The following is an 18697-nucleotide window of genomic DNA, read 5'->3' on the forward strand; positions in this document are numbered from 1 at the left end:
CACTGCAAGTTACATGAATATAAATGTTCAAGACCTAGAGGTGATGTGCCAACCCCTTCCATGACGTTATGCTTAAAGGAAATTAGCTTCGGTTTTTTTTCCTGAGGATTAATCAAGCCGCTGCCCCTGTCCTTTGCCGTGAGGCCTAACCTATAACATCATTAAGATTTTCAGCACCATTACCTTCCGGATAGTAATATACGGTTCGGGGAAGGGAGGGCTCCGTAGAAGGCTGAGTAACCATAAGGAGTTATATTTTCATCATTATTGCTCACAAGTTCGACAAAAGTCTTCGATATGTGCAGTTGGGAAGGAAAGCGAATATTACCAATTGTTCCTTGTCTTCACGGATGTTTACAATTTAGAAGGAAAGGGAATATTAAATATTGCCTTTCTTTTCAAGAGCATTTTCAGTTTAGGAAGGAAAGGAGGAGAATATTAAATATTTCCCTTCTCTTTAAGGTGAGAGAATATGTATTGAATATTTTCATTCTCATCAAGGGTATTCACAAGAGGAAAGAGAATATTAGATATGTCTCTTCGCGCATAATTACAGTTTAGAAGGAAATAGCAAATTAAATATTGCCCTTCTCTTCGCGGACACATACAATTTAGAAGGAAATAGAATATTAAAAATTTACCTTTTATTCGCAGATATTTACAGTTTAGTAGGAGAGAAAATATTAAGTATTTCCGTTCTCTTCGCGGATATTTACAGTTTAGAAGGAAAGAGAATATTAGATGGAATATTATATGTTTCCTATCTCTTCACGGATGTTTATAGTTTAGAAGGAAAGAGGACTATGACAGCTTAAAACTCTTCAAGGTTAGGTATAAAAAAACAATGATTTTTTGTGGTCTTTTATTAGACTGAAAACACGTAAATAAAAGTTGTACAAGAGAAAATAATTCTTTGGTCTTGACACCTTCGAGATTTATGGAGAACTTATCTTTCCTTACATTTTTCTTCTTGATTTTTTGATAATTTTTTTATTGAGCAGAGTGAATCAGGCACTGAATTTGATTGCTTCAATTCAAATTCATTGTCTGATGTAATATACGTAGTTATAATGTATATTGTCAGTAATATAGTAATATAATCTTTTACCAAAAATACGTTCTCAGATGAGGTGTTCTGTCAAGAGTGTGTTTTCTGAGTGTATTCATACAGATAGAGAAAATGTGTAAACATATATATATATGCATGTATGTTTGTGTTGACCTAATTGTCTGTTGATCTGAACTCTTTGTTTATAAGACCCGCAGAAGTGTATGTATGGTATACACATGAATGTAAATCTTGCATAGCGCGGAGATACTTTGCACAGATTAATAGTGTGTACGCTAATTGTACACTTACATATACGTTATATATATATATATATATATATATATATATATATATATATATATATATATATACATATATATGTAATATATAAGTATGTATATGTAATGTATATATCGTATTTGTGCGTGAATACAAGAAAATGTGTATAACAGTGTATTTGTATTTCTATTATCTAAGCTTTTATTTAATTATATGAACTTTACATATTCTTTTATGTCTTTTCTTTATGTAAGTACACAAGTTATAATTAAATTTATTGCAGAGATGATAATTCTGTTTTTTATATGAATGTTATTTTTCGGATAGAACCTTTTTCTTCATTTGGTTGATTAAATATTGTACTTATAATCATGACCTTATTGTGTATATACTGTTTTAGTTCTTATTAATCGTTTTTCGTTTATTTTTTTTATTCTTACTCAAACCAGGAAACATAAAACGAATATTGCCGTTATCCTTAACAATAATTCACTTCTAATTTTTAGTGATGAACTTAAGTTTTCTTTTGTGCTTCATATTGGGACGTTTCCAATAGCAAGATATGAATTTGCCAGACAGGCTATAATAACATTACACCTTCCAAAGACATCTCAGATATTTACAGAGTTGCAAAGAAAAAGAAGTGTTATTATTTACTCGTCAGAACGTGATTGTAAACCACATGTATGGAATTCGTACAATGTTCAACTTTAAATGGGCTGCGTTCCATATCAATCCATCTTCAAAGAACAGTTTAACGAGACAGGAAGACAGTAATCCCTCGGCGCTGAGAGGGACATTGAAAGTTTTCTTGGAATACTTCATAAATGGGTAACAAACAATAATGGCAATAGTAAAAAGGCTCCTTTATTCATCGAATCTCGAAGATCTGTTTATATGGAACGCATCCCAGGAAACACAAAGAACTTGCCGTTGAAATAAACAGTGCATAAAGATTCACGATAACAGTTATCATCGTGGACACCTCAAAATCTCACCCTCGCGTCAAATTCAACGAAAATGAAAACTGACAGAGGACAATCTTTCTTCCCACTTGTTTTCCTACCGAACTTTAATACATCCGACCCCCGAAACCTTGTCCTCTTGAAATGACACTGATTCCTTGATTACACCAAAATACACACACTTCACATTCAAATACATGACTCCACTTGACATCATAGTCCCTTCGACCTTTGCGTGTTTGAGAATAAATACGTAACCAATGCTTAGTTACCGAGTCTTGGAGAAATAAAGACAGGGGACAGGAGATATGAAAATGAAGGACACATCAATAGGAGAGAAAATTGTTCCAAAGCCAAGGCTTGCAGTACAGAACACCCCATTTTTGTACTCAAGGCCGGCTTTCACCATGGCAAAGCCCATACAAGCTTGCACCTTCTTATTTTACAGAATTTATAATTCAGATGATACACTCTATAGATGCTATGTGCACGAAACGACTATTTTACAATGGTTTGATATTTGATACAAAACATGAAAGTGCCTAAAAGTAGTGGAAAAACTTCCATACGATCATTCTTGGGCAGAAGACACCATGAACATTAAAGCACCGTAGATCTAAAGTAACAGCTGTACACTTATATCCTACATTTAGTTATCATACAAAATATATTCAGTTTATAGACCTATTCTTATACATTTCTTTTTACCTACGTTCTAAATAAAAAACAACTATATATATTTTTTTTCCGTACATAATGGTAACTTATCCTTGGTTGAAAGTCTCCTATATCATATGCTCAGAGAGCTACTGTTTCCTTTCCTGTTAGCGGAATTTCGACCTTATCGTAATGCCCTCTGGGTAATCCCTGATATACAGTAAGTGTTTAGGTTGAGTTATTGTTTTCTCGCAAACGGAGTATATTACTACGACTCAAAGCACTTTTCGAATAACATTTTACCTCTTCTCCTTTTTATTTTATATATATTCCGACGTTTTTCTGTCTTTTTTTTTATTAGGTAATGTCATACTTCTCATTTTCTCTCATTCGCAGCAGTAAAATATTGAACGTGTTATTTTATTATTTCCTTCGCATTTTTCTTGCGTTCTTGACAAACTCCACTCGCATGTACAGTCTTCGCAACTGTCGCTTACTTCTTTTTTCATGGGTCTATGAACATGGCAAATATTTTGACGCCAGCTTGTAATATTAAGAGTCACTCAGCCACCGTAGAATATTAGTCACTGGACAAAAAATAAAATCCCACTGCTGTTGTATCTTATCCACCTTTCACTTGAGTTTTTCCATGTAATTTTCATCGTGAGATTTACTTCATACAACGAGTACATTAAATCAAAATTCTTCTTTTACCTAAATAAACAAAATAATTTGCATTATAAAAATAGAAATTTCATGAAGGTGCAGATAAACACAGTCGGCTCTTAAGAATATAGCTCGTATTTTTATGGCTCCTTAATACGACATTAAAATCTATAATTATTTGTAAAAATGTCTACTTTTCTACGAGTTCCACGGAGTAAGGATGTCACCGGATTTAAATACATATTCACATTGGAATATAGGATTCCTGGCTACAAAACTTTCGACAGAAAGTGTCGGATACCTTGCATGAAGTAAATCCTAAAAAATAAATGAATAAATAAACAAATAAATAAAAAATAAAAATTAAAATGCATTTTTCCAAATATAAAATAAATGTAATTAAATATCGCTCTTGATCCCATTCTAAAACCTAGTGACATTATTACAACAAAAAACCACCAATTCCCCCTCAGTATATCTATTTGCACACACACGCGCGCGCACACATACACAACACACACACACACACACACACACACACACATATATATATATATATATATATATATATATATATATATATATATATATATATATATATATATATATATATATATATATATATATATATATGTTTTATGAGTGCATACACATTTATGTATATATGTATGTGTGTGTGTGCGTGTGCGCGCATAATAGGTGAATCGAAATTCTTATTCTTGTCGTCTCTCGCCCGAAATAGATATCCAGAGGCAGTTTCCTATAACACGGCGTGTTTGCAGGATTAACCTATGCATATTTGTTGGATGCACTGTCGTTTTGCCTCATGTGTGCATATATATGTATATATATATATATATAATATATATATTATATATATATATATATATATATATATATATATATACATATATGCACACATGAGACAAAACGACAGTGCATCCAACAAATATGCATAGGTTAATCCTGCAAACACGCCGTGTTATAGGAAACTGCCTTCTGGATAGCTATTTCGGGCGAGAGACGACAAGAATAAAGAATTTCGATTCACCTATTATGCGCGCACACGCACACACACACATACATATATACATAAATGTGTATGCACTCATAAAACATATATATATATATATATATATATATATATATATATATATATATATATATATATATATATATATATATATATATATATATATATATATATATATATGTGTGTGTGTGTATGTGTATGTATGTATGTATTTTTATATGTATGTATATATATAATTATTGCCGTTTCTCCTTTTTTCGTCGAAGTATATATTACTTATCTATCAGCAGAATGTGATAAAATCAGAAAATACAGATTCCCATTCCACTTCGTCTGTTTCCCCGTTCACAAAAGAGACAAAAGCCGCCACGCAAGCAATTCGTTGAAATTCAATTTCCGAGTGTTTCCCCGAGGCAGACATTAAAGGCTTTTTCATATGAGATAAATAATCAATGAATTTATTGTCCTTATGGCTGGCAAATCAGTCAAGAATGTAGAAAGCGAGGCACAGCCTAAACGAATTTTGAGGAGAATTGCGTGTTGATGTGATGTTTTGATACTGATAAATCTGGTTGCATGAATAAAAGATGTTATATTGAGACGGAATAAACTAACCGCAATTGTTTAAAACTGGAAGGCAAATCTGCAGATAAAGCTTACCTGTATAATGACTGCTGGGTAAACCCACCATCAGCATGTACGAATACAGAATACATTTGAAAAGTAGTATAATGAAGCCACGATAGCTTAGCCTGTACAATCAGATTAATCATTTTCAACTACTGGGAGCGTCACCGGGAAAATAGAGAAATATTTTCCCTGGGATTTTGTTTCGTTTTCCCAGGCTTCCAGTTTATGACACAACGTGAATTATGCCTTTTGGCCATTTGCAAAGTTATGATGATAGATTGAAACATTGCAATCTTCATTAAATTAGAGTTCATTTTTATGCTGGGATATTCAGCTTCATCTTATTTCGGTAGTTCATTTTAAAGCTGCTTTGACAACTAAACTCTTTTATATTCCGTTATTAGCAGTGTCTTATGTGCACATAAGGGAATCTATAAATTAAAAGTCTAATGTGTTTTACCCCTAGCCAAAAAGATATGGAAATGCAAAATGTTAATTTATTTCATAAAAAGGTTCTAGTATTCCCAACATGAAACAAATATGAATCTACATTTAAGTCTGGCTTCGAAATTCCTTTGGAATTGTAATTATATGTATGTATATATATATATATATATATATATATATGCAGAAGCCAGGTACTATGTCGTACCTCTAAGTAAATGGGGATACAATCCACAATGAAGTAAATATCTCTTGTGGATTGTATCCCCATATTATATAATATATATATATAGATATATATATATATATATATATAATATATATATATATATATATAATAATTATATATATATTATATATATATATATAATATATATATAATATATATATCTATATATAGATATATTATATAAGTTTAAACTCAAATGTATTTGATTTCCATCGTTGTTTCATAGAAAATTCCAATTCTGTTAAGAATATTTCAGAATATTTTTTGTATGATATATGCATTTGGTAAATACAGAATGGTTTCAGTCCTAATTTTCCTGATACATCTAAGGGTCGTATTGGAATGTCATTATCATAAGAAAGAGATGGTTAAATAATGTTAAATTTCCCGTTCAATTACCAAAGGAAACTAAAAGCCTCACCATTCCTTACCAATATACAAGAATATTGTCTTAAAAGTTTCTAGATGTATGTGCATTTATGAACTTATATGTGTGTGTACATATATATACATACATATATATGTATTCATATAAATGTATATGTATACATGGTATGTATATATAATGTATGTATAATTGTTTATACGAAGTATTTTATATGTATTACATTTTTGCTTTTATTTATCATCAAATGCAATTATTGTAATTTGTGCCAAGTTCACAATTGCATTATATTAATCCATGTTTTTACATTTTCTCTCATGCTTGGATAGGAAACTGCCTTTTCAGCGATTTAAATAGAAATGTATCCTTAGTGCTTTTCAGGAAATTTCCTTGATGCCCAATCATTAACCATCAAAACTGAATAAACACTCTCCCATTCTGTTTATACTGCTGAGTCATTCAGAATACTGATAATTAATACATTTTGTTTAACGCACATTATCCCTTTCTTCATTCCTACCTCTTGCCAGTGTTGATACATTCGCAAGACTTGAGAAATATCCTTTAATCGGGAATCTTGTGTTTTTCGTCTTAGCCAACTATTGTATTTGGCTGATCGAGTCATTTCAAAAATACTGATAAGTAATATGCTGAAGATGGTAGTATTTAAAGAAAAATTGTCACAGACGGTCACCAACCCATCCATTCATTAGGGCACTTTAACCTCGGTTGACTCGTTCAGTACACCTACGGTAAATACGCTGTATTTGGCAATATTTACAAATCATCTTTCAGTGACGTTTGTGGCATTTGTCGCAATGACTTGTCAATATGACGCTTCCCAAATCCATCCATCAGAGCCCTTAATTCTAGACAGAGTCGTTCTGTTATACCTATGTTAATATGTGGCACTTGTCTTGATTTCTCAGGTCATTCATAAGGGCACCGCGTCCTTCACTGAGTATTTAGTATAATGAAGTTTAAGATGTTTTATTGGCAAGATTCTGAACTCTTAATGTAATGAATTGTGGCTGTTGTCACAGTAACGTGATTCTGCAACGTTTCCAAAACCATCTGTTAGACTGATTGCAGCATCGAATCTTTAATGTGTTTATGCAAAATGCCATTATTAATATATTCTAATTGGCAAAATTTAGACGTCTCCTTTCGTGTTGCAAGGACTGTTTGTCGCTCTGGCAGTTCCAGAGTCATCCATTAAAGTATCGAATCTTCTAATGGCATCATTGAAAATACCAGTGAATAATACGTTTCATTTGGCAAAATCTAGACTTTTACGTTTAGTGACTAGTGGCTGTAGTCGTCATGGAGGTTCAGAAATCATTCATTAGAGCTCTGATTCTCTGATGGATTTCTTCAGCATACCAGTGATTGAGCCGTTGTAGCTAGCAATATTGAGAAATATCCTTCGCTGACTTGTGTCACTTATCACAGTGACTTGTCCCTACGGTGGTTTTGAAATCACACATTACTTACAGCACCGAACCCTGAAGACGAATACACTTGTTTGGCAACGTTTAGATCTCTTCCTTGAGTGAATTGTAGGACATTCCTCATGACTCGTCGAAACGACGGATCCCAGTCCATACATTAGAGCACCGAATCTTTGATGGAGGACTTGGCTTCTAGTGTGCTGGCGCAAGACTGGGGCAAACTGGCCGTAGAGTGCCGAGGGTTGAGATGGTGTGGCCCAGGCTGGAGGGTGTTGCATCCGTTGGTGGCGAAGCTGGTCATGATGGTCACCTCGGAGCACAGTGACTCTCTCTTTCCTCCAAATATTCTCCGGCCATAACTGGAACAGATGAAATGGTCAGTCAATTAAAACAAGAAAAAAATGCGCCGAGGTGTCGTCGGCGCGATTGAGTTTTCTGTACAACGTGTAATATTGTTTGAGCTGTGGCCCATGCAACTTTCAGCCACGGTGGCCTGTCGTATAACGTTGTCAGACGCACGATCATTGCTCTCTTTAGCCTAAAATAAAATCAAAATTATCAAGGATAGAGGGCTGCAATTTGGTATGTTTGATGATTGGAGGGTGGATGATCAAGATACCAATTTGGAGCCATCTAACCTCAGTAGTTTTTTTTTAGATCTGATGGCGGACAAAAAAAAGAAGTGCGGACTGACAAACAAAACCATCTCAGTAGTTTTATTTTACAGAAATCTAAGAAGAAAAGCTGAAAATGCTTTTATTTGGAAAGAAATCCCGAATGACGTCATTTAAATTGTCCGAATAAACCGAAGTAAAATTATTTTTAGAGAAAGAGATAGGAGTTGAAGGGTCGTGTTTTTTTTTTTTTTATTTATTTATGTTTTTTTTTTTTTTTTTAGATAAAGGCTATTCGCCTGCATTGCCCCTACCTCCTCCCCGTCTTTTTTTCTTAATTAATGTACTGTTTCAGAGGAAAGAAATTGACGGTGTTGTTGTGCCGCTTTTCATACCCATTTACTTGACCGAATGTTTGCTACTGGAAGTACTTTCTGTCAGTTAATTTTGTTAGGTCACTTTAACCTGATATAGGTGTTTTCGTTGCTCATTTTTTGTGGCACTTCTCACTTTATTTGTTGTACGATTTTTATTCACCACCGCAGATAATTTTATATAGCATTACATTTTGCATTTATTATTTCACTCTATAATACACTTATTAATCACCTGATTTTACCTTTGATTTTCCTACTTATTAAAAGTAATGCAGCGACTAATGACTATTGTAAGTATCGAAATCACAAGTCAGTGTCAGGTAGTTGATAAGTTGATTCCTAAGTGAAACAGAAGATGTATAATGAATAATAACCAAGTAAATGGTCAAGTTCTTCATCCTGAAAGGTTCGATTTATGAAGAAAATAAACGGAGTAAACTTTGCAGTCGAGTAGTCCTTGTAGTATGACGGTAGCTGTATGCCTTGATGAGGTATTTTGGAAGTATAGGACGCTAAAAAAATTGCATATCTCGTAATCCGAAAAGGAAATAATGTTCGGCTTGAAGTAAACATAGAAAACCCCTTCAGAGGCATACTTACCCAATGAATCGATACAGCTACAGAGGAAAATGCATCGACACAGCAACAGTATGAATGATGATAAACAATTACACGTTTCATTTAATACATTTGTATCAAAATTTGACAGCCCTTGTAATGTCGATGAATTTAATGAGATCATCCAATTTTATGGGCCACGCAACAATGCTGCAATGAGAATAGTAACTGACATTGCTTTGGAAGCAAAGTTGTGAAAACCTTTTTTGATGATAAAATTGAGGATATTTCGTCAGAAATGATGAAATAAACTTTCAATGGAAAAGAATATTTAAGCCTTGTCTCGTTAACCCTTCATATCTTTAGTTTATTTTTCATTTAGATTACAAGCTTTAAAAAGTCATTTCGAGCCAAGATCCTAGTCGCGTCAGTGACGGCGAGATTAAGAAAAAAATGAATCCACGAGAGCTATAAAAAGGGCACGTGTCCTTAAGGTAAGATATAAAAAAAAATAAACTGACGAAGATGCAGAGAGATTTTCATGCTGCAAGAAACATGCATTTTATTCTGAAGCAGAATAAAAAAAATTAATCTTTTGCCACTTGGAACTTTCGGGATTTGAGAAGTCACATTCTTTTCATCTTGATCTTGTACTTATGAAAAGAGATTGTCCTCCTCAAGAAATCTCCAGCAATGAGGCATGAAAGAAGTGTCAACTTGTGGAAAAGAATCATTTGAGAGAAAGAAGGGTGTGCGTCACATATTAGCAGCCGTTCTGTAATGATCTTATCTCTGCATTTAAAAACTTTCTCGCAGTTCCAAGTAGCTGATTTGAGTGGTTTATCTTATCTGGCGTCTCAACGACTTATTGACGAGTTCTCCAAGTCAGATTTGTAGGATGCTTCGCTAAATATCCTGAGTAACTGCCATAGTAGTACCGTTGGCGTACATTTATATGATTAGTTTCCCACTTGGGAGAGTTCTGTGGAGTTTTTAACAGCTCACTTGGTCTGTGACTTATTGCTTTGCGTTTATACGTGATTGAAAATTGAACATCTTATAAATTAGATATTAGGAGTATTTAACATTGCAAATAAATTTTCAAAATGTTTTATATTTACTGAAACCCATTTAGTAAAATTTTAGTTAATATTATAAATGGGGTGTTTTAATTTTAAACCACATAATTTTCACTGGTGGGTTATAAGCGTGCTCTCACACACATGGCGCGCGCGCGCGCGTGTGTGTGGGCGTGTGTGTATATATATATATATATATATATATATATATATATATATATATATATATATATATATATATATATATATATATATATATATATATATATATATATATATATATATATATTTACATATATATATATATGCTGTGTGTGTGTATGTGTGTGTATATATATATATATATATATATATATATATATATATATATATATATATATATATATATATATATAATGCACAGAGAGCAGGAGCAGGAACAAACATGGCGAATTATTTTACACTTTATTCCGACGCGTTTCGCATTCAGCAGAATGCATCTTCAGGGTCTGTATAATAAATAATGACCAATATAAATTAAATTGATTTGAAAATTGTCTAAAAATTATTTACAAAACAGTTAAAATGAAAACCGAAACTTCACACATAGATAAAAATACACTAACAATTGATAAAACAACACGAAAAATTAAAAGCATATACGTTAATTAAAAGGTCAGATAGAAAGTTAAAAAAAAAAACTAAATAAATAAATTAGTAAAATACAAAGTTAAAAAAATATTTGAGGAGCACTGGGGGTCGACCTACCATGGTAAGAGATAAACAAAAACTAAAAGAATGTACACAGAAACATAGCCTTAAGAAAGATACAAGGGGTTGGAGGTGGTCTGGTTGTTCAACTGCAGAAAAAGTTGTTTAATAAAAAGGCTCTTGAGGATCAATAGTTCATTTGGGCTGGAGGTTTGACCAACACTAATAAAATCATCATATTTAATGTCAACTTTACATTTTTTGCTATGTTCACGTATACTGGACTGTTCGGGATTTGATGGTGAACATCCAGTACGGAAACTAACTCCCTTGTGGCAGTCTATGCGAACCCTCATCATCCTCTGAGAAGAACCAGCGGAAGTTCCCAGACTACATCTGGGACAAGAATATTTGTACACTATACCAGAGGACATGAGGGGGCATAAACGATCTTTAAATCTAAACATGGATCCAATTGTTAGTGGATTAACAGGAATAAGTTTTACCTTTAATGCGCCAAAGTATTTTTGTACGATTTTTGTAAATTTGGCCCTAAAGGAATCATCGTGTAAATATGGGAATCGGGCATAAAAAGGAAGCTTTGGAACACTTATTTCATTGGTGTTGGTGCAAAACTCTTTATTAAGGACCTTGTAAATAATCCCGTTGACGAGCTTGGTGGGAAAGAAGTTATCAACCAAACAAAAACTTCTTTCAGTTTTCTTCTGAAGATTGAAAAAGAAACCCACAAATTCAATTTGTAACTTGTTTACTTCTAAGTATTTACATTTAGTTTTACTCCACACTCGAGTACTTTCAGGCCCTTCTGTGGCCCATTCTCAAGAGATGTTTGGGATGTTAGCCTGGGTCAAGGCCCAGCAGTCTTCTGGAACTTCTTCTCGTTGTGCTGTCATTTATGCGATGGCTGTTCTGGTTTTCTTGAGAGTTGCCAATCCCCTCTTGTCGCTCTGATATCCTGAGCTGATGGTCAATGGGATTCAGTCTTCTCCTTCCAATTTATTTTTACATACTTTGTTTTTTAAGGTATATACCTTTGAATATACCTTAAAAAACAAAGTATGTAAAAATAAATTGGGAGGAGAAGACAGTAATACAGATGATGTAGCGGGGGTATACATAATCAATTGCAATAATTGTGGAGACAGATATGTGGGGGAATCAGGTAGGGGAATAAGGACTAGAGTCCAAGAACATAGAAGGGCAGTACAGCTTAACTCTCAGGGGAGTGCTATAGCTAGACATTGTTGGGAAAATGACCATAGGATGGATTTCAAAAACAGTAGGCTTATATACAAAAGCAACAAAATTAGTCACAGGAGGGTAGTAGAAGGTGCACTTATCAGAGAGATTAAAGTAATTGAAGGAAACAAAGGTTTCACCTCAGAAGATCCCATAAGCCGAGCTTTGATATTAAAAGAAGCTAAGATTGACCCTGCTGACCTGGAGATTAGGTTTCCTGCCCAACAGACTTTCGGTGACCACACCCTTACCACAAGGGTGAATCCCATTGACCATCAGCTCAGGATATCAGAGCGACAAGAGGGGATTGGCAACTCTCAAGAAAACCAGAACAGCCATCGCATAAATGACAGCACAACGAGAAGAAGTTCCAGAAGACTGCTGGGCCTTGACCCAGGCTAACATCCCAAACATCTCTTGAGAATGGGCCACAGAAGGGCCTGAAAGTACTCGAGTGTGGAGTAAAACTAAATGTAAATACTTAGAAGTAAACAAGTTACAAATTGAATTTGTGGGTTTCTTTTTCAATCTAAAGAAGTTATCGTTAAAATATGCTAAAAAAAAAGGCAATTTCTTTATGAAAGACATGCCAGTTAGACGTAAGGGAGGCGGCTCTATATACAAGGGTAAAAATGGAGTTAGATTTAAAATTATTAAAACAAAAGCTATGAAAATTCGTTCCCAAACCTGTAAATGTCTGTTTCCTAAAAATTGTACATCTAAAAACGGAAGACGGTCGTTCACTTCACTTTCAAGGTTAAACTTAATATTTGGGTGATATGAATTAATGAAGTTTTGGTTTTCATTTTAACTAGTTTGTAAATCATTTTTAGACAATTTTCAAATCAATTTAATTTATATTGGTCATTATTTATTATACAGACCCTGAAGATGCATTCTGCTGAATGGGAAACGCGTCGGAATAAAGTGTAAAATACTTCGCCATGTTTGTTCCTGCTCACTGTTCATTTCACCACTTTGACTGACTCGCCTGCTTTCTCCGTCATATATATATATATATATATATATATATATATATAATATATATATATATATATATATATATATATATATATATATATGTATACATGTTGCATTTCAGCTTTTTCCATAAATACATTTAGGTTTTAAGTTAGTAATAATTCAGTAACAGTTATAATAATTTGAGAGTGGGTCAGCACTCATAAAGAGTTACCTAGTTTTTCCATTTTCCCGAAAAACAACATAACTCAAAGAGGTATTTAAACAAACCTGGAACATCCCGTCTTGGGCCGCGGAGAGCCATCCCTGGCATGTCTGATGGACGCGTTGCGCGGATCGACGAAGCCTCTCTCTGTCTTCCATCTCTCTATGTGATGACGGACGCTATTTTGCACCTCGCTGTTCAGGAAGCAGAAGAACACGGCCACCCAGAAACCCTGAAGATGAACAGGGCGTTGGTTACAGGAACACAAATGCATATACACATCCATATATTTTACATATATACATACACACACATATATATACACATATATAATATATATATATATATATATATATATATATATATATATATATATATATATATATATATATATATAATATACACATCAAGCTACAAACGTCCTTTAATATCTAATTCGCTCTACCTCGGAATTAATATATTTTCATATATGTTTAACCGAAGGGGAATTTTTTAGTCGATAAGAAGAGATTTGTTGGCTCACGGGCGCGAACCATCGCACCTACAAATCCAGGACGCACAGTGAAGCCTTAGACCACACCGCCACCGCGAGCCGACAAATCTCTTCTTATCGATTAAAAAATTCCCCTTTGGTTAAACATAAATTATATGAAAATATATTAATTCCGAGGTAGAGCAAATTAGATATTAAAGGACATTTGTAGCTCGATGTGTGTATATGAATCTCGGTAATGTGATATGTCTCATATATATATATATATTATATATATATATATATATATATATATATATATATATATATATATATATATATATATATTCTTTGGGCCTTTCCTTCTTGGAAAGAAAAGGACAGAAGAGTCTTTGTGACTTCCATTTTCGAACTGAATGCCATACCGGTATGCTCTAAAGCTCTTAATAGTAGCTACATCCATGTATTGTTTATGATGTCTTGACCTAAACTGACCTGAGTGGAGAGCAGTATTGCCTGAACGTGTTCGAGCTCCTTCGGCAGGGCGATGAGCAGCATGTAGGTCAGCCCCAGGAGAGGAATCAACACCAGCAGCGCCTTCGTCGCTTTCCGGTATCTCTGGGTCTCGACGTTGTTGGCGGATCGAAGCTTCGTTATCAGTACCTGTGTGATAACAGGATTGATTCTTGAGAAAAATCGGCATTTGTGGTGGCCCTTGTAATCATTACAGTTTTATATTTCTTTGGGTTTCGAACGTTGAACCCTCAACACTAATGCTGATAGGATTAGTTTTTTTTGTTTTTTTTCATTACGTATTTTTATTTCTTCAGGAAAAATCATTATCTGTTAGGCAGCTAATATAAATTCTGTTATTTCGCTTTTCCGTGTTGTCTTTAAATCGCCTTTTTTGTTGACATGTTTACAGATAATATTTACAGTTCTTCCTCTTAAAACTGTTCTTTATGCCGTCTTACCAACAATCTGTAAGTTTCCATATATGTCTATTTGTCTGCCCGGTATTTTGAACATTAAAATAATTACCGTTGTAGAGAAATAAGGTGAGATAAGTGAACATAAATTCATCATATACCTGCACGATTTTACTCATCATTTAGCATTTTATTCCCAAATAACAATCATATTTTATATTGGTTTTCCCTCTAGGTACCCTATGTTTTTCATTTGATATTTCAAATTTAAAAGTTGTTTTTAACTCTAACTATAACTATGATTGTTTCCCTAAGAATAAAGTATTAAAAAGATATGTATATTTCAGTTATAACTACCTGAAACGACTATGAAGATTTTTCATCAGTTGGTTTGTGCATCCAATATTATCATTGTTATCACACGATCGAATATTGTCATTGGACAATTATTGAACCTGATGAGGGTAATTGTCTTATTGCCTGTATCATTAACCTGATTTTGTTTGTGTGGGCGGGTTTGGGGTCTAAGCCTAAAGGATTGGACCCCAGACGGCGGCTAGACTATCATCCTAATAATTTCCCACGAATTTTGAGACTGTGGGGTGTGTCCAGAAATATTAGTTTTTATTTTTTTTTTTTTTCATAAAGTGAAGATGTTATTGTAAATCATAATTCGTGTGACGAGTAGACACTAATTATATCTATATACGTATTTGCCCAAATAAAGTCCGTCATATCTGAATGAAATCTTACTCCGAAAACCTTCGAGTAAAAGGTTTGTCCAAATGAAAGATGTGCGTTGCTGGCGGAATTCATCAACTTCCAGAAAAATTCTTAGTAAAGGTTTCACGTCCACGTAAAAGTTTCCAATGTCATTGGCTGAATTAGTCTTCCTCCGTGGCCCGGATGAGATATCCGAAATCGATATCCGTCCAGTCAGTCATGTTTTTCAGACGTTGTTTCAAAGTCAAGTGGTGCAATTCGTGCTTGTTTAGGCACGAACCATTCTGTTATTTTGGAAGAATCAAGCCACCTTCATCTGTTTGCGGTTGATTCATTCGACAGGCATGGCCCGGATAGAATATAGCCCTTCTCCCGGGGAGGGTAGTGATATGAATTTGTCGTTTTCCCGGAGTTTCGTTTCTTGTGTGTCCACTTGCTAACGTGTATTACTACAGAGCATACGTAGTGTGTATCTCTTTCTCTTTATCACTCCAGTGACACCCACAAACACCTCAACAAGGAAAACCTTTTGGAATAAACATTCATAGAATACACAAGTACTCAATCTCATACGACAGCAAGGAGGTTGTACGACACTAAGTCTATATATATGATTAATTACCTCGCGAATACCAGAATGAATAGTGAAAAATAGTAACAAAAACCAGATTGGAAATAGGAGATCGACGCTTTGCTGACGTTCAGGTGAACACGACAGCACCAGGAAAAGAGGAAGCTGAATTTCGTTTGAGGAACTTATGGGAGAAATACGATGTTTACAATATTCGGTTCCATTTGAATGGCAAGATACGCTACTGGATGATCGTTATGAAGAACTGAGAAAAAAACGTGTACCAAGATGTGAAAGAAAAACTCACAGATGCCCTCGGACAACCAACACCTATTGCATTGCGTCTTCAAGTTGTCTACAAGACGTTTGTATCTAAAACGCTTTTCGTGTTAAGTTACGATCCAGAGTTCGCAATATTTTTCTGTGCAGTGAATAGTATGGAAATAACTAAACGACAATAGAATTTGAAAAGTATAGTGATGTTTCCATTGAAGTTGGGAAAACATATATGCCAATATAAAAAAGATCTAGGTTACCCCAAAAAAATTCACGTATCCATAAATGAATTAAAAGGTGCTAAAGGTACACCAGTGACGAAAGTCGATCACCTGTACTTTGGAGAGGGAGAATGATAGTATCCTACCTTTTTGGAATTGCCGTATACATAAAGATAAAAACTGGGTTGTTTTTTTATTATGTAAAGAATACCTGCCAACGTTGCCGCATGTCTTTGGGTGTCATATTAATGGAATGTAGAATTCAGTATTCGCATCCACTTTTTTAAGAGCATTACGCACATGTAGTCCTGAATATATTTATTCTGAAGTAGCTTGCATCGAGGTCCTGGTTTTGTTTTTATTTATTGTGTTAACGTGTGATATCTCATCATTTCGCAACTTCATCCTGCGTTGAGTTTACCTGCGAACCGACATCGCTTTCACTTCTATGTAAGTATTTTTCGTTTGAAATGAAACTATCTCTTCTGTTTAAACAACTCAGAGATCAGAGTATGAAAATCTGCTGAGTTAGAACCCATTATTTTATGCCTTCATAAATATAAATAGCATGGTGGTGCGAGCTCCTAGCTAATTCTAAATTATGATGAGTAAGGTATTGTCCAGTGCAAATGATACATCCACACTGCAGTTAATTTTGATATTACAGTGATTTTCATGATTAGCTACGTCGAACAAAATTATGTTTAGTTTGAGAGGGAATAAAAGTAGGTGTAACTCAGTATTTGCAAATTTACATTGATTAAGGGATTAAGGCTATAGTAACTCAGGGGACGCTGTGAGGGACGCAATTAAGAGATAACAATATCCTGATATAGCATTAGACGATGCAGTGAGAACAGTGTAATAACTTTCGATATATTTATATTTACAATGAAAAACTGCTTTCATAAAGAGCTTGCGTAACAATGGCTAGGGATGTACTTCAAATGTCATGTAAGTCGTGAAACAAATCCTCTTTTGGCCAAATTGGAACACTATTGGGAAAGAGAATTGTACACCATAAAAATGTATAAGGTATATAGAGGATAACACGCAATTTTCATTTATATCAGGGAAAACAACCATGTTTTTAATTGGATAGGCGCTGAAAAATTGGTTCATCCTAATATATTGTAACCGAGTAAAATAATCAACTTCTACAATACAAACTGATAAAAGCATGAATATCTGGCTAGCAATATGTAAAGCTAATAGATTGATTTTAAAATAACTATAATAGTTTTACGTTGAGGAAAAACAGTGATATGAAATAAGATGCCCGTTGAAAAACACAATATTTATAGTAACGACTTTACCTTGCAATGAAAAACCTGGGTTCCATCCTGTGTGAGTCAGACATTTTTGTTTTGTTTTGATCTACATGGGTGATTTTGTGTTGATTACTTTTAACTATATATATATATATATATATATATATATATATATATATATATATATATATATATATATATATATATATATATATATATATATATATATATATATATATATATATATATATATATATATCGTACTTCTCTGTATGTCACCATCCATTTAATATTTCCATCTGCATACGCATATGATTATCATTGTCGGGAAGCTTGCATAGAAAGATATAGATAAGGGTTATTCCCTTTTGGATTGTAGCTATTATGAATGATGATACAACATTTACATAACTAATCTAAATTAAGAGGCTTGAAATCCCTTGGAAAAAGGTGAATAAGTTTATTCGATACGATTAAAAATTAAATCATAATCCCTGTTAATTTTTGATAACAGTAATCTCCGCTTTGTCAACGTTAAACATTGCATTTTCCTTACCAGTGGGCGACTGCTTCGCAGCTGCAAAGTTTTATCATAAAATTAAATTCATTAAGGTATAATCCCGTATCCATGTCAGCAATGTTCATCCCCTTACCTATAATAGGAAGAGTTCATATAATAA

At 33.8% G+C, this 18697-nt stretch overlaps 1 protein-coding gene across 1 annotated transcript in view; it reads right to left on the reverse strand.

The window, feature by feature from the left end:
• Positions 1 to 6131: 6131 nt before the first annotated feature.
• The window catches only part of LOC135217715 (diuretic hormone receptor-like), a 248908-nt gene continuing 236342 nt past the window's right edge, over positions 6132 to 18697 (reverse strand). The window contains exons 9-11 of the mRNA XM_064253703.1: positions 14522 to 14689; positions 13620 to 13786; positions 6132 to 8149 (exon numbers count right to left, since the gene is read on the reverse strand). Coding sequence (XP_064109773.1) covers positions 7948 to 8149; positions 13620 to 13786; positions 14522 to 14689 — 537 coding nt within the window. The 3' untranslated portion in view covers positions 6132 to 7947. The remainder of the gene's footprint in view (positions 8150 to 13619; positions 13787 to 14521; positions 14690 to 18697) is intronic.

Source organism: Macrobrachium nipponense, chromosome 7 (genome assembly GCF_015104395.2).
Source record: "Macrobrachium nipponense isolate FS-2020 chromosome 7, ASM1510439v2, whole genome shotgun sequence".
Lineage (NCBI taxonomy): Eukaryota > Metazoa > Arthropoda > Malacostraca > Decapoda > Palaemonidae > Macrobrachium > Macrobrachium nipponense.